The 22,701-nt window shown below is 43.3% G+C and overlaps 1 protein-coding gene across 7 annotated transcripts in view; it reads right to left on the bottom strand.

Moving 5' to 3' along the window:
• FGF13 (fibroblast growth factor 13) overlaps window positions 1–22,701 on the bottom strand; it is a 261,574-nt gene that overhangs the window by 58,753 nt on the left and 180,120 nt on the right. For 6 of the 7 annotated variants that reach the window (XM_054839777.1, XM_054839784.1, XM_054839780.1 and 3 more), the window contains one exon: window positions 2,730–2,840. In XM_054839777.1, coding sequence (XP_054695752.1) covers window positions 2,730–2,840 — 111 coding nt within the window. Of the gene's footprint in view, window positions 1–2,729; window positions 2,841–4,837; window positions 6,171–22,701 lie in introns of those variants that run through there. The other variant, XM_054839779.1, reaches the window with a different exon arrangement.

The following is a 22,701-nucleotide window of genomic DNA, read 5'->3' as shown; positions in this document are numbered from 1 at the left end:
TCCATGAGGCACTTCCTCAAATTACACGGACTCTTGGCTAAAACAGAGGTCTGGTGAGTGCTACTGCTCCTCAAATCCCTGTTTCACTTCCGGCCTAAATTGTGCTGAAAAAAATCAGCTTTCTTTTAAATTCCCTGCACTTTTGGATGCAACCTTGTTTTGGTAAACCCTTCATGCAGCAGCGGGTCTGCAGAGCTTGAAATAATTGCTCCCAAGTCAGGAGCCAAAGGGGATCTTCAGGCCAACTTCCCACCCAGCTCTAGGTAGTAAACGATGGAGAAGGTGAACTCCTGGCCCCAGGCTGCTGTCAGCAGCACAAAACAGCAACTGACTATCGGGGACTGCAAGCTCTCCCCATCCCTACCATAAACAGGGAAGAAAAATTCTGAAGTTTAAACAAGGCTGACCGACACTGGGTCTGGAGACCAGATGTACTACGGCTATGGTTTGCTCTAAAAAAATGTAGTTTCAGAGTCCTAGCACTGTGCAATCACTTTGCCGGCCACGGCTGAATTTGAGGATGTTCCCCTTTATTGTTAAGGGGAGTTTTTATTCACGCACTGAATACAAAGCAGATGTGTCAGAGCAAACATTCAGTAAAGGTGACGAAAGGGAACAGCAATGATCTCCCTCAGGGGTGCAAAGGGGAGGAGAATGGACTGGAGAAGGGGTCCTCCCACATGGCGGGGGGGGGCGGTACAAGCCCTGTGGCTTCCCTGCAGTGCAAAAATATAGGCTAAATGAGAGACGTCTCTGTAGATATTGGAAGCAAGGATTTTAGACGGGCTGATCCACTTAATATTCATGTGAGCAAGGCTTTGGGAGAAGTCCATTACATGGACTCTGATCCACAGCATCAATCAGTCTGTCTTACTGGTTCCATTAAAAATACGGCAATTAAGATAAATTCAGGACTGCAGGACATTCAGGTCTATACACTTACCTTACGTAAAAGCGGCATATATACAAATACATGTGTTTTTTTATGATAAAACCCTCCTCTGCTCTGAACACTTAGATACTGCAGCCCAGCTGCAACCATTTCTGGGATACCATTGCTGGTAGTCAGCATTCTGGAAGGCTGGTGTCCAGCAACAATGAGTTTTTATGATTTGCTTTGTAATCTATCAGGTTATGGCAAATTTAAGGACACAGTGAAAACAAAGATATCCTGGAAACAGATACATTTCTATTTCCACAGACTTTATCTTGTTTCAAATCTCAGGATCCCTATTAGAGGGATTCCAAGAAAATTATTTGAATGAAACAATAATAATAATAAAAAAAAGAATGCAATTTCAGATATTTGCTCTGGTACATTAAAAGTTTATAACAGTATTGTGCTTTGATGGAAAAAGTAAGGTTTGCCTAATTCTTCTTCTTTTTTTAAGATAATTAATAGAATTACCCTGAAATCCTGAATGATCTGTATTGACTTTTTAAATCATAAATATTAGATCATCCACTTGAAAGAAAAGCAATGTTTAAGGTCCGTAAGGATCATTCTTAAAGTAGATTTTGTGGCTGTACTGAGGAGAACTCAGTACGATGGTACCAGCCGCTCAGCATTGCGCTGATTTGGTCTTTGTGCCACCTTCTCCGTGGGTGAGGACGGGACCCCGGTGCCAGATCTCAGGTGTCCCTACGGACACTAGACTTGTGCTCTGCCCTAAGACCAGCACCTTCAGTGGCTGCAGAGGAGACCTCCTCCAGCAGCGTAACCAGTTCCCTCCTGTCACTCAGAAGTTAATACAGGGATGCAAAAACAATTGAAGAGAGTGTGGGAAAAGTGTGGGAGCAAGCAAGCAGACAATTAAGATGGGATACTTCCTATTGTGTCTAGTGCTTACTCTGCCATATTCAGGTGTCCTGTAAAATGAAATGATGTGTCACCTGCAAATGCTCTTCATACGAAAAGGATGGCACTTAAATAAGTGCTTTTTGATAATTAAAAAGGAAGGTCTGCCTGTTGATTTTCTAGTTTACTGTCTAAGTGGCCTGAAGGAGCTTCTCAAACTCCTTGCTTTGCCTAACTTCTGCTTTCAGAGCAGAAACATAGTTTAAGCTAAACAGTACAACTATGTGAAACACTCGAATGTTTTATTTACACACACCAAATCTATGCTCTAGTCATCTTTCCCTGTTCTCTATCAATTCTCAAAGTTTTAAAAAACCAAAATGAATAAAAAAAAAATCCAACACTTCTTTACAGAAAAGCTGAGGGAAATCTGCTTGAAAGCTGAAGGTATAATTAAGTTTAGAAGGGGTAAAAAGAAAATAACAATAGGGAAATGTGAACTTTAAAATGATGAACTCTCATTGTGTGAAATAACATGGCTGTGTTTGAATGAGCCCCTGTTTAAGAGTGGAGATAGCGTTATTCTATTTCAGGCACTCTGAGTAGGCGAGCAAATTTTCCCTGTCGAAAAAAAAAATCTAATAAAATCCAAAGGACAGCAATGAACTTCTCTAGATTACCATGGAGATAACATTTGCTTTGTTTGTCATATGTGTCATCATTACCTCCTCTAGTTCATTATTTCTAAGTGATTTTTTATTTGCATTTCTCTCAGACCCACTAAATCTGAAAGACTTCTGCGCTGTGAGCACAGTGTTAGTGCCGCTTCCACTCGCTCAGTCATCCCAGGACAACAATTTTGAACGGACCTATATGGGAAGAATGAGACACCACAATTCACAAACACACCATTTATTCTCATGTCACTTACTATAACTACTGTCCTCCTCTTTTGTTCCATCAATTGTTCCATCTGCTTGCAACTGCAAGTGGTATCCTTGCCTGCTGTATAGCTTTGTTACTATACCTTTAAGCTGAGGCTCTGTAAAAAAACAATAGTGAGATTAATGTGGGAAATCCTGATGTGCCATTCCAAGTGAGCAGGATGCTAAAAACAAATCTCCAGGTTTCTTCTCGAGGCTGAGATATGAAAAAGACCCAAAACAAAAGCAGGACAACCAGCTTTGCAACACTTTTCATTTAGGTTGAGATCAAATTTATGTCTCTGAAATCAATTACCAAAATGATTAAATGCCACTTTCAATTGCAATGTAGGTAGCACAGCAAAATCTACTTCCAGTGAATACAGATTCCAACAGTGTGCTGCTTGGCCTCAGGAGCTCAGCCCTATCTCGTTTAAGATTAGAAATGAGCTGGCAAGGAGCGTATTCCGCCTTTTAAAAAGGTGTGAGTTCTTAAATGGAGAGGAAAAAAAGGACTACTACGATAGCGCTAATAAGAGCCATAGTGACAGTTGAGAGCCTAAATATATAGCAGCAAACGTTTAGCACAGGAACTGCTGCAGCCCTAATAAACAAACCCCCATTCCATGCTGCTCCAAAGAGTACAGAGCATCCAAAGTGATAAACTACTCAATGAACATATGGAAAATGGAGGGGGGAACCCTGAAATCCAGCAATGTGTGGAACTGCAAAATAAATATTACCATAAGGTTTGAGGTAATTACCTCATCAGCTAGAAGAAGAAAGATCAAAACAACGCAGAGTTTGGATAGATTTCTTTTTTTCGTAACCATCCTGAGATTCACAGTTAGAAAGCGAAATATCTCATACGTTTTCAGATCATTCTAGACCAAAAAGTAACAGCAACGGGATCTGCTGTCAAGTCTGTCATTTAAGATATCTAGGTAATGCACCAGGAGTAATTACAAAAAAGGTCTACTTCCACTGAATCCCAATGACATCTGCATTGTAGTCATTTCACACAATTATGCTCGTCAGGAGGTGATGCATCTCCGCAGCTCGCTCCACAACAACTAACTTAATTCCAAGATAAACATACTGTGAAGATATAATGTGTCATTTCCAACAGCCAATGTCTGGATAAGACTCCTTGTGTTTGTAATCAAAGACATTGGGGAGCTCTGCTACTGTACTTCATTTTAGTAAGAGCTGAAGGCAAAAGCTTACAATAGTTTGCTTAAGTATATTACTTCCTATTAGCAACCTTTAATAAGGGTATTGACAGATGCGCAATTCTTATCAACCAACTTTTCTGACAAGAAATTAATCCAACCCCTACTTCAGGTTTTTAGCCATAATACATCCCAAAGCTGTTTGCAAATTGTGAGCGAGGCACCTCTTCTGTGGCTGCTGAGAAAGGCAGACAGGTTAAGTGGTTAACGGCATCAATGTTTCAGCACAGCAAAGTGATAGCAACATTACCAGAGGGTTTTGCCCCTCCCATGTACAAAAAACCCACTCAGAGCAGGGACTGAGTCTTTATGCCTGATCTTTTGCACCTCTGACACAGAGAGCATCGTGTCTGCAGGGCAGCTGCACGTATGACATTCCTAGAAAGGAACAGAGCGCTGAAGCAAAACTCTGAAAGGTGCCAGCGAAAGCAAAAAGCCTCATCTGCAATTAGCAAATAAAGCACGGCACAGGCATTTTGTGAAGCAGGAAGACAAAAACAGATCTCTACACCGCTAAGTTATTTAACGTACAACTGAAGGAGGTGTATGTGTGGGAATTTCCCCTGCAAACATCTCCCCTACAAATAAATCACATGTGTGTGTGTGCGTATGTGTAAGACAAGCTACTGAATTACCGGTACGTGGGTGTGCAAGTGAGGCAGATAGCAATGGTGTGTGTTATCCAAAGAAACCAGATGAAGATGACGGGGAAGGGACTGGCATGGGATACCCACGTCTATCACATCATACAACCCAGGAAGGGCAATACCTGCAACGTTCATTTTACCAGCCCTGAGACATCGGTCCCCTGTTCCCCACGCCTGACACACATCCCACTTTGCATTAAATTAAACCAACCCCCCAAAGACATAACCCTTGCCAACCTGGTCGCCTTCTTCGCCTTTTCTTGGAGCCAAAGAGTTTGACCCTGGAAAACACATTCAACTTGTTCTTGTCGCAGCTTCCCTTGCTCTTGCTGGGGCTGTTGACACACTTACAGGCATTGGACTTCTCCCGCTCCCTGGCTTGTCTCTTCTGGCGGATCAGGGAGCTGGCGATGGCTGCAGCCATGGCCGCCACCGCCCCGGCACCACCGGCAGGTCAGGCACACGGGGTTTGCTCGCTGGCCGCGGGCGCCGCAGCCAGCATGCTGCTCGGCCCGTCCCCAATGCCCGGGACGCTGCCGGGCGCCTTGGCCAACGCCACCCACCGCCAATCGGCTTGGGAGCCCAGGAGACACTGGCGGGACGCTCACACCAGAGCCCCGGGACGGGATGCAACAGTTTAGCTCAAGCGTTTTGTCCGCTGAGATCTTCCCCTTTTGATTTTCTGATGCTTTTTTATTCCTCCCAACTTCTGGCAGGGGAAAGTTTGCAGGCAGAGGTGAGCGCTTCTACGGAGACTGAGCAGATATCACTTGCAAGACATCCCTCCGAGCTTCTCCAGATGCGCTATTCACATGCAGACATGACACATCCACTTGGTGCAAGATCATCGCATCTCTCCTAGCCCCAATTTCTCCAGTTAACTTTTCTCCCCACCCGTCCCCTCCCCATTCAAATCCCAGCAAACACCTGTTAGACTCCAGCAGGGGCTGTCCCGTTGCAGGGGGGTTCTGGATCCTTTTTCCTTTTCTCCCTTAAGAAGAGATCCGAAGCAAGCGGTGATGGAGACACTGGGAGGAGATGCCGATGCCCGGAGCCTCGGCTGCCTGCTGCCGAATGCCTCGGGAAGCCTCTTCCCCTCCGCCCCTTACAGGTGCCGCTGCCGGCGCAGCCTCCCCTCCACGGACGCGTTCGGCTTTCGCGTTGCAACACCTGGCAGCAGGCGGTAAACAGCCGGAGCTCCCCTGGCGCCTGCTCGCCGGCAGCCCGGCACTGAGACTGCAGCAGCAGTAGTCCTCCGGCAGCGCATACACGCACACACCCCACGAGCTGTGCGCTGGCTACAGAAATGAGGCGACGCAGCAAGCCCCTTATCACCACCCTCCCCTCCTCCTCCTCCTCTTCCTCCTCCTCCTCCTCTCCCAGGCGAGGCAGCGAGCGGGAGATCTGCCCGGTGGTTCTTTGTGCAGAGAGTTGCGGAGGAGCCCCTGGGGTGCGGGCAGCGAGGAGGCAGGGGCTCAGGGTGGGCAGCGGGAGCCGGTGCACCCCAGCTGCCCACCCCTGCCGGCCCCACGGGCTGTGGGTACCTGCTTTCCACAGAGCCGCCTCCTGGGGAGGCGCAGACACCCAAACAAACGTGACTGCGATGAGCAAATAGCTGGCACCAGGTCTTCGGCAGCAGAGTGAGGACACCTGGCCGGCAGCAGGAAGGTGGTTCAGGGAGGCAGGCAGGGGGGCAGGCAGGGGAGCTCCAGCCACAGCTCTCCCCTGCCTTTCCCTCATGTTTTCAGGATGACACTCGCTCTGCCTCACTGATTTATTGGAGGCTTTTTGCCTCTCTTGCCTTACCTCCCCCCCCACCTGCTCTCAGCTCCAGTTCTTGAGCAGCGACTAGAAAATCCTCAGAGAGAGAAATTTCCTTGTCATCGCCATGTTCTCCCTCTTCCCTTTGTCCCCCCACGGTGCCTCTGTGTCCCTCGAGGCCAAGACCTCATGCCAGATGGGTTTATTCACCCCTGGCTAAGTGGGGGCCAGGCTGTGGGTGTACCAGGGCAGGAAGAAGCAGCGGTGCCACGATGCCAGGAGCAGAGCCTGGTGTCAGAACCTGGCATCTGCACTGTGGTTAATGCCCTGCACAGCGGACACCAAACCCTGCACACATCCGTGCCCCAGGACACAGGAGGTCCTGGGGGTCCCTTTGCAACCCACCCCCTGCTCTTCAGCATGCTTTCAACAGCTGGAGCCTAAAATGAAGCCCATTCAGGCTAGAAACAAAACAGAGATTTGCAACCCTGAAGGCAAACAACTATTGAAAGAATTTATCCCCGAGGCAAAGGGGATTTGCAGTCACTTGCAGGTGCTGAGGCAGGGTGGGATGATGGGAGGAGGGAGGCTGTGCAGGAGCTGAGCTCAGCAGGGACTGTGATGGCAATGGGCTTCAGCCAGCCAAGCCCCGGAGCTGCATCCTGTGTGCTCTGGGCCAGCCCCAGGACTCCCCTGGGGCTATTGAGACAGAACCAATGCAGGTAGGTTGGTGTGACAGCACCGGATTTCTGATGTGCTTTCAGATTCAGACAAGCTTCTTAGGATACCTGCCCCTTCTTCAGGTTATCTGCCTCTTGTTCTTCTCCTGCACACAGCCTTGGCAAAGCCACATGTTCCTCCCTTCCCTTCCACAGGCTGCACACTGTGGCCCCGGGCAAGCACAGTGGAAACCACGCCACGCAGTATCTTCACTTCAAAGAGCTCAATTCAAAAGCAGTTCACTGTACCTCTGCAAACATGACAGTTCTTCCCTGGACTAGAAACAGCTCCCAACATCCAAATGTGTTTCCTCCACTTGGAACTCCTGCCCCAATAAAGCATGCTACATGGCCAAGCCTTAATAACAGAGGTGCCCATAATGCACAAGTTTTAAGATGATGTCTGACAACGTGTGCCATCACAGCCTGAGACCTCGACAGCTGACATGGTATATTGAATTTGGCAGTCCTGCATACCCATCCACAATGCCTCTTTTCTGTAGAAAAGTATATGTATACACGGATAGGTGTCTACACACACTCACTCACTTTTGTTTATGAGGCAATGTATGACATCCACATATTCATATTAAATAAATACTCCTAATCTCTTATTTGGGTTAAACAGAAGGGTAAAAATAGCTGTAATTCACAAGTTCCACCACTACCCGCATCTGCCAGTCCACATAAGACATGTGAAATCCAACCCAAGAGACAGCCAGTTGGATATTATTAGTAATAACTCATCCTACTCAACTCACCGGTAACGTACTATGAATTTTGCCATCCTTCCACGTCCAATACAGTCACAAGTGAGACTTGTTTTTCTTGAGACTCACCCATTACTTCATAAATATTCCTGGTTTGGAAAGCAGCGTTTGATCTTCAGATCAAAGTGAAGCTGCCTCTTTGTGATCTGTCCTATAGGTCAGATGACATTTCATTTTCACAATGACTAACTAGAACTCAGAATTTGGCTAACCTTGAAAATCCTGGGGAAAAGCAGTATATAAAAGCAGTATTCAGGATATCTTTCTGCCAGCATTCCAGCTTGCATGCTTAAAATCCATAAAGAAAATTCATTTGCACAAATGTTCCTTGACAGATAACTAAAGAGAGGAATAAAAATAGCATATATGCATAATCAGATTTAAGTTTCAAAAAACAGTCCTCCAGTTTTTTTGCATGATCAACCTCTCCATCTATCGGTACTCCTACAAACATGTCTTCATTTACTATAAATGGCACATGAAAATGAAGATCTCGTTGGGAAAATGCCTTTGGTACAAGACCAGTCTTTGGACTACTTCAGTGTTACAGACATAAAAATCTCAAGGAACAGCTTTATTTTCTTTGAACAGCAAGAGCTGTTCACTCCTCATCATGCTAAAAAAGTAAAATAAAATAAAATAGAATAACATTCCAAGTGACTTTTTGAATGTAGAAGACAACCAGACACTCCTAGAACAGATGTCCTCTTTCTTTGTGTGTGATTATTTTAATGGGGCACACTTAAAGCTAAAGGGTAAATTGCCAGCCCCGTTTCAATCAAGAATTAAGCATCTCTTAGGAAATCAGCATGGGACAGACCTGTACACAGTTACTGTCAGAGACAGGGCCATGAGCTACCTGGAGCTGGGATCTGACCCAACAGCAATTCCACTGTTCTGAAGTAGACAAAGATCTCATCTGCTTTTGATTTAATTCTTTCCTCCCAGTCATCCGTTGAGTTTATGCTGATGATTATTTCCATGATTCTGATCATTAAAATGTACTTGAACCTCCTGAAGTTGCCTGGATTGGGCAAAAGTAAAGCCTACAATTTCGTACCATGACTCCTCAAACCAGGACTGGCTCTTCAGCTAATGCAGGACGTGGTTTACAACCAACGCAAAGCATGCTGCCCTCGCTGCCTGGCTCCTGCAAGAAAAGGCATCAAACCCCCATCATTGGCCTAAAGTGCAGGCAAGCACTGTTGGGTGTTTCACCATATTAGAGGAAAGTGCAAAACTTTTTGGTTTTGCTCCATTCTCCTTGAACCATTGGCGCTGTTGCAGGTCCCAGACCACTGCTGTTTTCCATGAGTTTGAATCTATTCCGAGCGCAAAAGATTTATAGTAGGTCCTATATAAACAAGTAGATCCTGGGCAAAACAAATGCTGCACAAAAATTGAGACCAGAAGAAAAATCACAAGCCAGCTCCAGACCTCACTGTCATGAAACAAGCTGCAAGTTCTGACAAGCCGCGGTGGCTTTGCGACATGCCCGGTGCCAGCTGCAGCCTGCGAGGCCAGGAGCTCCTTTTCCCCACTGCTGATCGCTTCTGCTATTTGGGCACATGCATGTCAACAGATGGGATCGAGCGCAGAGCGGCGTATCAGTGCAGCATTGCTGTCAGAGAAGGAAACGGGTGGAGGAGAGACGGCACTTTCCAGCTGCCTGTTCAAGTGCATGTGAGCCCAATGTGTGACTCACCGAGGGACCCAAGCTCCTTGATGTCCTCTAGAAGCATTAATGATTCTCATGACATGTTGCCATAAAGCAGGAACTTAATGCCAGCACCTTGGGTCAAAACGTCCCATCCTCAGACTAAACAGCATGTTCAGTTATTTCCTCTTCCCCTATAAACAAGTACCAAATGATTTATTGTAGGTCCCATATAAACAGGTAGATGCTGGGCAAAACAAATGCTGCATGATAATCAGGACAAGAAGAAAAATCACAAGCCAACTCCAGACCTCACTCAGCTCAGCATAAACCCCAAACCACCCCTCTACATTTACAAGACTGAAGCTCCCTTGGTGTGACAACAAAATTTCAGCCTGGCATGGGATGTCAGGAGTTCCTCTCGAGGTTCTTTTGTTCTTGCTGGGGTAAGCTTGTTACAGAAAAAGCAGAATAAAAAAAGCTTCAGGACTCAAACCTATGGACTATTTCCACTGCCTACACTTCCCACAGTAGAGAATTATTTTCTGAAAAGTGCCACCAGAATCACTTCTCTTTTCAGGTTGAGATAAACAAGACTTCATCCAGTCGGGTATGACACAGCAGCACTGAGGCCCCCAGTGAATTTTTTCCTCTTCTAAGTAAACAGAATTACTATTCACCAGGAAACAGAGCTGTTCAGACCCAAGCCCCGCATCACTTAGCTCCTCCGTGAAACATCCCGTGGAAATGACTCAGCCTTTCCTCTGCAGCCAGCTCCGCGGCTGGACACAGGCGCTGCAGAACAGCGAGTGTCTGGGTGCTCTCTGCTCGGGGGATGAGCACGGTTTGCCGGCCACTTCACTACCCCTGAAAGCCTAGTTTTACCCTAGATATGAGCCAAATTAAGAGTCAGCCAGAGGTTTATTTCTGAGTGCAAAGGTGTTAGTGGAACAGTTGGGCCTTCAGGCAGCTCCAGACCAAGAGCTCAAATTTGAGGATATTCAAGTCAACAGACCAACAGGGCTACATTAAAATTAACCTTAATAGTAAAGATCAGCTTCGATAACCAGCTGCAGACTTTTATATGAACCGTATTACTGTAGACAGAAGTATTTGGACGTCAAGAGCACAAGGGCACTTGTAAATAGCGACATGGATGTTCTTCTGTGTGTCTGTGCCATAGTTCTTTGCAGAAGTGCACTGTGCAGCCCTGCTCAGTAACAGGAAAAAAAATCGAAATAAATTCCTGTGACACCCATGTAGACATGTCGCCTGGACCCACTTTATCTAAGAGCTCACTTGTTATTCAAGGAATTAGGCAGCTGGTTGATTTTGGTCTTCTCAGAGTACAGAATCATGAATCCCAACACCAGAGGAGACCCTAGTACAACTGGTGCACAGGACTGGATGTGCTGAAACTGGCCCCCATCCAGCAAAGCAGAGAAACACATCCCTGTCTTCCACATGTGAGTCATCTCACTAAGACTACTAAGATATTTAAAAAATAATTATGCGCCTGATGCATTACAAAAGGTTCTCATATCCTAATCCTGTTCTCTTATCAGATCTGCACAAGTTTCCTAGGATGAGGTTCACTGACTGACAAGAATTTGGGCCTCTTCATGATGACTGACATGCCCCGCTAAATGCTCAGGACGGCCATGAGATCTGACATCAAGAACACCACTTTCCTCTCAGATTCTCAGAGAAAATACTAATGAGAGAAATCCCAGTGCTGCCCCTTCCCAGCTGTGAATTCCGATTCCTCTACCGCACTGTCTCAGTCAAAACTGGATTTGATCTGACCTGGTGGTGCAGGCATTTTCAGAAAAGGAGGGCATTGTTTGAAGGTAGAAAAATGGAAATATTTTTGCCTAGGTTAATCCATATTCAGTCATCCCAAAATGTCAACCACAAAAGATCGTCTATCCAGTGCATAAAAGATCAGTGCCAATCAGCTGGGAAAGGTCACAGAACAAACAGAAGAGATCAGCTCCCACAGCTCTGCGGGCTCCCAAATTGGGAACATGTTATTCCGATGTCTCAGGGGGCCCAACCTGAGCCAGGAACTTGCAGCAGTGACCGACCGACTTCTCTCTGCCCACTGCAAAGCCATAGCAAAAAATACTCCCACATCAGTATGCACAGAGGTATCTGTTCATTCACCTCTCAGCATGATGACTCTCAGAAACATCAGTGTAAATGACAGCATATCATCCCTGAAATATTGACATCTCAGCATGGGACACATGAGAAATGTGGGCTATATGCCACTGTCAAACTTAACATAAAGCCACTTTACACATGACAAAACACTGTAAATAGTCCTTCACAGACCCAAAGCAAGTTGCCTAGAGATTGTCACATTACTCAAATGGATCTTTTTCCACCTCTTCATAGATCTGATGGTTCATCCTTTGTCAAGAACTTGACAAAAATGAGCCTCACTAGATCTCCAGTGAGTTGCAGCCTCTGAGAGTTCTCCCTCTCCCACCTGCACCGAAACATTTCTACCAGCTTCTCCCAGCCATGGTCCTTACTTTGCTCAGAAGGTAACTTCTGCCCCACCGCTTGACTTCACATAGCTACAGAGCCTAGTTCGCTGCAATCATGTAATGGATGCCAAGCTTGCCGCTTCCTGTTGCTGTGTGAACGGTGTAAGACCCATCTGTTTTCTAATAATGAAACCAAATTACCTGGGCTGGGATCAGAACCACCTGGCAATGGTTTCCTGTGACTTTTACCTGACTGCTGAGATCATGGCATCAAGTTCACACAGACAATGAGAACGTGAACAGAGTCAGTCACAAATGAAAGTGACTTTGAGAAAAAAGTGCCATGTCTTGGACGGAGGCAGGGCTCTCCAGGAGCTGGAGTTAGACCTTGCACTGGGTCGATGGTTCTGCACATGTACCACTGGGGCCTTGCTACACTCACTGTCATGGAACTGGAACCAGTTTACCTGAGAAAACTGGTTTCAGTAATCAGAAGGAAGGTTCCTTGAGGATTAGGAAAAGGGCCATGAGCCCCAACTTCTGCTTTCTATCTCAGTTGACCATGTAATAATCGTGATATTAATAGTGACATAACAAGACATATCTAACCTAAGTTCAGTGATGTAATAATTAGGTTTATCTAAGCTCATCTGATCAAATATCTGGGCTGTACAACCGGGAAAGAAGAGAAAAAGGCACATCCAGATGGCAATTAATTCCTTTCCAAAAAAGCACGATTAATTTCACAGCTGCACGAAGGAAAACACTACCTCTACCTTACTGAACTATCATTGCGAGGTGATTCAGACTCTAATCTACCTAACGCATCTTTATAATAAATACTATTTACCACCATCAAAACTAAGTAATCACTTAATGAAGGTCCACGTAGCTCAGTGTCTTGCTTCTGGTAGTGCTCAGTAATGCATGTGAATATAGAAACAGCCCAAGTAGTCACACAGTCGCACTTCCCACACACACACGCACCTTCCAGCAATTGGCCTCATGGCAACTCCAGGCTTAGGAGGAGCTGCTGCTGGCAAGAGCAGAGCAAAGGTGACATCTATAAATTACACAGGGATTTCGAGGTGAAAAATACAACACAACATAAGTAAACAGAGGGGGATTCATTAGCGTTAAGTTAGATGCACTTTTTTTGCAAGCAACACTCACAAGTACTCACATTGGCTAGCAAAACAGGAACGAGAACCACCAGCCGGCATTTGCTGTATTGGATTTAAATAGGCCTGGAGACTAGAAAAATTGTGTATGCAAATTCTACATAAGCAAATTAGAAGAAATTCAGAGAAGTCAATTCAGAGAAGGAGGCTAATAGCGGAACATCTGCTACTGCTCCCAGTATTCACATTAGGCGGCTGGGTACATTTCTGGGGACTCAGACCTCACCAGAAAGCACAGAAAGGTTTTGTTGCTATGCAGAGAAACAATGCTCAGAAATCAGAGAAACAGATATGAAGCTTCCCGAGCTGAGCACTGTTATTACTCGCTTAAGTCCAGCTGAACTACAACAGGGACACATTTGCTTGTACAGAGACTGGATAACTGTCCAACTTGTAGCTGCATTTCTAACCAAAAACACCATGAAAGAAGTAGATTAAGCTGCAGAAGTAGATACAAATATAATACCATGATTTTAATTACATTCCCAGTCCATATGTATGGCCTTCGCAACTCCCCAGTCATATTGCTAAATCATGCTGAGCTAAACTCACAGCAGAGAGACACCATATTCAGCAGATGATGATATATCATCAGGATTTCTGTCCTTTTCCTTCAACCCTCTTCTCTTTGTTTATCATTCTATCTATCTATCTATCTATCTATCTCTTCCTGACAGGATTTTCTTTCCTTCTTTCATTAAAAATTGCAACATGTTTCTAATGAGCAGTAGCCACAAAAAACATCAGTATCTCGATGTCCTTATCCTTCAGTTGAGGTCAACTTAATCTTGTCTACAAACAGATAATCTTAGTTTAGCTTCATCTACAACACAACATTCCAAGGCCTGGGAGCTTTTGCTGGGAAAGAAAGGACAAAGATCAGAATTAGATCTTAAGGCACAGAACTAAGCCTGCTGGTTTGTAAGGAGTTATCTTGACAGACCTTTCAATGCTGTCATTCAACCGATTCCACTCAACCCATTCCATGTACCCATAATGAAGGAAAACCTCCTTGCATTTTCTTGTGCCCTATATGGGCAGTTACGAGAGGTTAAATTGTCTAATTGCAAAATGGCACCTATATGTACAGCTGCACAGGTAAAACATGTAGCTACACAGAATTCATGAAATTCTGCAGCACTCTGAGGCCTGCAGGGATTCCCAGGCAGTTCCCCTCATATGATTGGAGCAAGAGATACGGCTCCCGGAGGTTGCTGGTATCTGTATTTCCTCTGGCTTGTAACTGGAATTGGACATCTCAAATCTCTGCAAATATGGGTTCAACATTCATGATACAGACACTTAAATCCATGCATTTTCTTCTTTGCCTTTCTTCTTCCTGACTTGCAGATATGAGCAAACCCAATATGTTTCAACAATGCTGAGATGCACAAACACCAGGGAATTAGAGTAGAGCTGTTAGTGCTGGGAGAAACTTCCACCTCCCTGAGCTCTTTTTTTTTTTTTCCCAGCTCTGTAATGTATGAAATCTCTTACTCGGTGACTATATTTTTAAACCATTATTGCCATAAATTTTAGCCTACTTAAAAAGTTCTGATGTAAAGTCTTTTCAGGAGGCTTTTGGCAAAATATAGAGTTTCCTGCACAGGAAAACATTAATTCCTGCTGTAAAACATTAATTTGTAAACAGTTACAAACCAAACAAATGGGAGAGATTTCCAGTACTTTCAGTCGAAAAACCAAATGTATAAAATTACTTCTAAAACCAGAAACAAGAGGGACACCTAGAGTTAGTTCTTGTAACTGCTCCAGCAAGGTCATTCACTTTCTTTTCCAGTTTTGTTTCGGTCACTGGCGATATTTAATTACAACAAACGTACGTGGTGCCTCCGGCTGTAATTAACAGCGAACCTGAAAGCTCAGGGTTCCGGCAAACAGGGAGAACCTCTGTGATTTTGCATGTAACGCTGTGGGTTTATATTTAACCGGAGCTCGGGTGGGTCTCCCACTCGCGGACGGCCCCGGGGCCGCTGACACGGGGGTGGCGGGGAAGGGGCCGCTGTCCGCGGTGCTGATCCGCCGGGCGCATCCTGCCCCGCTCCACCACCCCGCACAGCTCCTGCTTCCGCGGAACCAGCCCCCGGGCCTGCACACCAAGTTTACCACCAAACATCACGGTCCATAATCAGCCGCCAGCATTTCTTTCGTATATTGTGGCTAGGCAACGTACTCCGCCCAAAAGCTAACCTATAGCAAAATCTTTGACGGTTTCAGACCCACTTAATCTTCACCGCGATCAAAACCTACCGCTTTTGCAAAAGAGCAAGGCGTTTAGTAGTTAATAATCTGGATTACATATTAAGTGATTATATTCAGTACATGCATTTTTAACCTGCCAAAATATTGCAGACTGCTTACTTCACATTCTACACTTTACTATACTTAAATTTACTATATTAATTTTGAAGAGAAAAAAATAGATGCCGCATGCAATGTCATGTAAGTTAATAATCACACTGAGTTATTTCTAATAAAGAATTATATACATCCCAGACAGTTAATATCTAACTCTCACAGTTAATATCTAACACTCTGTACACACTGCCTATCAGACTGTTGTTTGATATTGGGGTATTTTCCAAGAGTCCTTGGATTTGTTTTTCTCTTCTAGCTGTAGGGCGTTGGTTCTTACAGTAATCTGATCATGTCACATACTAAATGCAGAGAACACACTTTTTCATTATTAAAGAAAAATAGATTACACCTTCATAAGCATTTAACTAAAACATTTGCAAAAGAATAGAGAAATGCTGGTGGTTTTGTATTAAAAAGGTTTTCAAGTTATAAACATCATACCAAGATTGTCTTCAGTTACTGTTAGGCACAGTGCTCTAATGAAAGACAATTAGAACAGAACTGGAACGATTTCCTTTTTTTCCTTCCTTAAAGCAAGCTTTATATCTGACAAAAAGCTTGGGTACAAAATTAACTAAATACATGGTGTGGATGTTTAAAAGGCCATAAAATCAACCTGTGCAACATTTGAAACACATATTCAAACAGGACAAATTTGCCAGTTCAGCAGCATATTCGGTATATTTACAGTTCCAATCAGTAGGAATTAACAATAACACTTTCCTTTTTCTTCTTAAATAGTGTATTTTTAGAGTTATCAAAGAAAATTCATGAACTCAACGACCACATTCTTAACATTAATAAATATTAAGCTTTAATTTCTTTATATAGTTTATCATCTCTACAGAGGATTAGTTGCCAGGAAATACCTCCTAGTTTGTTCCTATAAAAATATTGCTTAAATACATCTTACCTGAATAAGACTTTCTTAACCCCAAAGCCATGCTGCCTTACAAGCTGCTCCTACCCAGACAATTGCAGTCTACATTTGGAGCAGATACACAGGGAGTAGATCAGACAAAGTTTAAGGCATATTTAAAGTATTCTCTAAGGTACTGGCCAGAAACATCAAGCCCATACTCGCGGTATAGAGAGATCATTAATGGGCATTAGTGACAGACCATTATGACTTTCAGAGATCATTAAAGATTCATAATGTAGCTGTATTGTTCTGGCAACATCTAACCATTTCTTGGACATAAATGTACATTTCTCCTACATGATTTACTTAAACTTATCATTTTTGAGTGTCAAATTTTATTTTCTGCCTCCTAGAATTACAAAGAATGCCTGTAACAGGATACCGTAGTACATTACGCCAGCCATAGGAGCCTGGTGCTTGGTTTTAGTTGATACCCTTTATTGTAATGCATTTTGCAATATGAATAGCTCAACAACATTCATGAGGTAGAATATGTACCATACTTTCTTTCTTCTTTAAATAAGCTGCATTATTGATGTACCATAAATGTTACAAGTATAAAAAGCACTTAGAAGAATTGTATTTGCTAACAATTCTGAAATAATTACCTTTTGAAATCCTTAAGCTTTACCTCTGCATTTCAGAAAAGCTCATTGTTTGATATTTGGATTTAGTGAAAAATATTGGAGATATTCTAGTCGGGGTCAACCAAACCAGCTACTCCTAATTCAATTTTGACAAGTGAAGAAAACACTGAGATTTGGTTTGGAAGATGTACAATACTGCAAACACTGTAGTCCAAAATGTGACTACATTTATATTTCAATTGTGTTAATCAAGGGCTGGATTTTAATTTTCTGTTGCTGAACTTGACTGAGACCTTGTTTAACTCATCCTTCTTCAGCACAGCAAGTTAAGCTCATGCTCACATATTATTTAAGTAATGAGATTTAGGCAATTTAGAAGCAAGAGTCAGATTTCGAAGTCAAATACTATCTCTAAATGTGATTTGGTCATTGTGGAGTCATATAATTACAAGTAGTAGAAAAGAGCTATTTAACAAGGCTCTGCCTCTTCACCAGGAGGTGCCACTCCTTCCAAGACATGTTTACAAGTCATGTGTGCGTGAGCTTGGTTTATTTTCAGTGCAATGAACCTGCAATGAGCATATACCAATTTGCGTATCAGGAGGAAAATCACTAAACTCCAGCTGAGCAGCAGTAATTTCTTAATTCCTCTAACACAATCGCTTGCAAATGCATGAGATGTGCTAAGGATCAGACTCTTAAAGTCATAGACAAGTAAACATCTTCCAGATTCTCTGCTTTAGGTACTAAAATGAGATCTAGCAACTGCAGTCACTGAAGCATTTAACCATGTTCTAGCATTTATATTTTGCTGAATATAGACCTGACAGGTGAAACACGCCAATTTACTACTAATAAACAATTTTCCCAAAATTATATTTCAGTGTTTACTAATACACATTGCTGCTTATGTACTTGGAATTCACAACAACAAGTATGCAGAAACAAATCATGCTGTGAATTGCACAATTTTAGAATATTCACTGTTTATTATGCCACAGTTGCTTATAATCAAGCTGTGAATATTGCGGATATCCAAATACACTGCACTATTAAAAACATCCCTAATTATTGCTGCCAGAAACAAACAGTACCACACCAAGAAAACTGCAGTGAGGCAAAAAAATAAGTTGATTCTGAGACCTTTCCACTTGGAAATGGCACCGTTTTTGCAAAAAGTAGTCAAAAACCCTTGTTGAAGAACGTACTCAAGCCCATTTCTAATTGCCTGCTGAGTTCTATTGATTTCAAACAACTGACCTTGAGTCGATAGGTTTTATGTCACCCATGACAATTATTGACAGGCAGTCAAAAGCCAACAGTGGCATTGCTTACTGCCTTGCGATTATAAACAAGGTTAATCTGCTTGTAAACGCAGTTCTTCTTCCATGAGCACCAGTGCATTTAACTCCTTTTCCCAAAACTCCTTTTCCAAAGTCTACATGTATTTGCAATGGCAACTCCCTAAAATTTACACAGTTCTTACTAAAATGTCAGTATTCTGTCCTCTTCAGCTACCTCAAGAATGGTTTAAGCAATTCAGAATCATTCATATGGTTTTACAAGAAAGGTGGAGTTGCATATTGAAACCTATGTCCAGCTAATCCTTATTACCATCTAGTTATTCATTGCATATTAACTTGTTTTATTGATTTTATTAATAAAAGGAAAACCCAGCTCATCTAATCTCCACTTTGCTTTGATCACTTTATGTCTATTATGTGCCCTGAAGCAGCTGGCATAAAGGAACACAGCTCCTCTGAGATCCCTGCATTTAGACCAGCTAAGACCTTACCTCTACTAGAGTTATCAGTTACATCTGTGGGGTGTCAGTTTTACGAAGCAACTTTATAGCGTGGCATAGGACCTGCAGCAAAAGGACTACAAGTAGAATTTGTAAAAAACCCCAGTCATTTTACACTTTTTTCCTCCTGTATCAATAAAAATCAAGCTGACATTTGCTATGAAGTACTCACTGGAGATTGCCGCGTTATAACTAGAGGATGACTGATGAGTAAACAACTAAGGGAAATGAGAAAAGGTGGTTTGGAGAGGGCATTTACATTTCTAACCATCCAAGGAGGAAAGCTCAAATTACCCCTCCAAAAGAGACAATAGTGAGTCAAAACCAGTCCCTTTAAGGCCCAATTTGATCAGTTTACCCATAGTATTATGTGCCACAACTACTTGCTTGGAATAGATGATTTGGCAGGTCTCAGGAGGCTTTGCAGCCCCATGTTACCACACTGGCCGGTATGGGGATAGTGCAGTAAGGACTGTATCAAGCACTCTCCTCCCAGAAATCACAGCCACACTACCAGCACCGTGCTCTACCTTCTGCACATGTTCTCCACAACAAACAAACTGTCTAGTTTGCAGCTAAGCAATGGTGCATGCTGAAATAAAGGCCCAAGCACATCCAAATAAGCTGGTGTGGGTACAAGAGAAATGACGCACATTATTGCTCTGCTGTGCCAGAAAAATATCCCCTTTCCCTGACTGCAACATGGGATTAGATTCATAATCTTGCAAACTATTAGGCATTCCTATTTCAATTAATCCTACTTTGCAGTTTTGAACTGATATCTTCCAGAAAAAAAAAAACCCCAAACCAACAAACCAACAATCGGGCTTGACCTTATTCCCTGGAATCCAACAAAAAAAATCACCAACTAGTTTGTCTGGCAGGAAAAGGCTGAGAACTCAGGCTCCAGTTCTGCTGCAGCCGTTATGACCAAAGAATCTCAAATGCAAAATAGAGACGAGCAAGCACAGCACTGCTGGCTCAGCAGTCCCGCAGCAACATCATGCAATGCTGAACAGATGCTGCAACAGAATCCTTCCAAGGAAATACAGATGATGACTAAAAGAAGGTCCCTGCCTCCTTGGAGAAGAAGGAATAAGGAAAAGAGAGAGCTCTGAACTGCCACCCAGCCAGACAAACCATCTGCTTGAGGTTCTAGAGCCTGTTGCTCTGCATAGACTATTTTTGTGCTAGTGATCATTATATTTTCATAGAGTCATTCAGTGGTTTAAATTTTAGCCCCCCCCCCCCCCAGTGACCCAATTCATCCTATTTTGTATGTATTTTGGATTATTTAAAATATCATATATTTGTATATTTACCTGGAAGTATCTGTAATTTCTTTTTTTTTTTTTTCCTTTCCTCTCTCTTTGACCTGATTGTACTACCCTGTCATGCAATCCAAAATAAACAAGAAACCCCTTAAAGATTGAAACTATTTAATATTCTGATGCTGGGAATGCCTCCGTTTCTAAATACTAAGGGGAAGCTGTGTGAAGCCAGTGCACGCTAGCATTTTCTTTCCTTGGCTTCATCTGCCACCTGGTGGTACAGTCCCAGGGAGCAGGCAGCAGCATTTTTATGGAAGGACCCTGCACGTTCCAACAGGCACCTGGAGTTTAGTGCTGATTTTAAGGCTGCAAAATGCAATGAGTAGCCTGGAAGTTGCAAACATCTGTGCAGTTCACGTCCACACACAATGCAGTATGTTTAAAAAATGTTCTGCAGTTAAAACATTTAATGCTTTAACAGAAAGGGCAAGTTAGAAATTCAGATTTTTCAGCATGCTAAACAGCTGCATACTGCCAAGATTCAGAAATTGTCCCAACGATTTGTAACACTTATTACAAGTCCTTGAGCCCAATGGCAGCTCATTTGCAAAAGCAGGGCTCACAGTCAGACACAGGATTGAAAGCAGAAAAGTGCGAGAGCCACTTTGTTACCTGCCTGCAAATAGCTTGCAATGTCCCACTGTTACACCACGAGAATAAAGCAGGAAGGACAGAATACGTACTAACCTAAACTTTGTAAGCTATTGTATTTTATTTGGAATACAATATCTATTGTTATACTATTCAGAACATTTCAGTAAAGTTGCAAAGAAAGTATAATCAAAAGTAACTCCTACTTTCTCACTCTGAAATCAACAGTCCTTATTTGTGTTGTCCCACACGCTGTACAGGGACAGGATGACACTGAAGTTGCCCTGCTATGGCGAGCTGGTATCTGCGTCACATCCCTGCAGCTGCCTGTGGGAAAGTAAATATTTACTACCAGGAGTTGGCTCCTTGGGGAAAACCTAAAGGCCAAGTCTACTTGGCATGGTGTGCCACCGTGCAGGGATATTCAGGCTACCTTGGGTCTAGCAGCATTACTATTAATTAGCAGACAGAATCCTTTGTCAAGCGTTCCCAAGATACCCAAGACAGCATTGCACCTTTGCACCGACACACTTGAGATAGGCACCTTGAATCATTTCCACCTCTGAAATATGGGGAAAATGAGGCAAATATACATTAGGTTACTGGCCCACGCTCTCCATACCCCAAGGAAAGACACATGCATAATGTGGGCAAATGCTGGCGAACACAGAGCAAACATTATTATAAAAAAAAAAAAAAAAAAGAGCTACGAGAATTCTTCTAGCCACCTGTGTATTTACATGAGCCTGGTGGGATGACATTCTTCTGATCCATTATACCTGGAAAGCAAATTTCAATCACACCAGTAAACTTCTAACTCAAACACAGCTTTTGCTGACTTGCCAAACATGGAAAAGAAAACACAGCAAATGTCTAATCCAAGCCCTCACGACAGCATGATCCTACTCATATCTGGTACCCTCAGGTGCTGGAGACCAATTCTTAAAGGTAAAAGCAGCATTTTCCCTATTTTCCATTACAGACCAAAACTAAGACTGACCCTTTGCTAGCTTAGGGCCTGTTGAGGGAAGAGCGCTGGATGCTGCACGTGTGTTTGTGATGGGGTTTGCAAAAGCACCTAAGAGAATTGGGAGTATAAAACCATTACATTTCCCTGATATGCAGATATCAAAATCCCTAAAGTGCTTTTGCAAAACCCCACTAAAAACCTCATTGGAACACCTGGAAGGAAATACCAGGCAGATGTCAGGGATGAGGAGATCGACAGAGATTCCACCTTCATTCCCTGGAGATGAGGCTCCAGCAGCCCAGATGAATTGACTCTGGTGATGACCACCTCCCTACCTGAGGAAATCCCAAAGACCCTGGTCCAGGTCAGAGTCGAGCATGCAGTATCCAAAGCCCTGTCCTGGCCAAATGGCAGACAGCCCAACCTCAGCGGCTGCAGCGTTCTGTAATGAGCAGATGGTTTTGAAATGACAGCACGTCTTGCCAAGTCCGACCCATTCCGACTCCTCTGTTTCTGCATTACCCATGCCATTTGCAAACACTCTGTGCAAACACAACTCACAAGGAAAGCTCTTCTCTCGGCAGCCTGCAAGCATTTACAGCCAAAATCAATACGCACATCAGTGCTCGTAAAAGTAATTTCATTTATGATAATTAAATAAATTAGCTCTAATAAAATAATGATTTTGCTATTTACCAGAGGAAAATAATGGGTTGAAAGTCATTTAATTTGACACAAACTTGGGTTTGGGTCTAATCCACATTTTATTCTTAATTTTTGTTGATATTTTATAACAGTTCAAATCATTATTATTTTCCTGTGATAACATATGAAAATAAACTACTGAAAATATTGACCTAAGCCCTGAACAGAAAAGGATGAGCAGACGTCCCTGAATGTGAGTTGGTTGCACTGTTTGGAAAGTCAGCCTCAAGTT

Source organism: Grus americana, chromosome 12 (assembly GCF_028858705.1).
Source record: "Grus americana isolate bGruAme1 chromosome 12, bGruAme1.mat, whole genome shotgun sequence".
NCBI classification, from domain to species: domain Eukaryota; kingdom Metazoa; phylum Chordata; class Aves; order Gruiformes; family Gruidae; genus Grus; species Grus americana.
The sequence above is the reverse complement of the archived record's forward strand: the minus strand, read 5'-3'. Positions and strand labels throughout refer to the sequence as shown.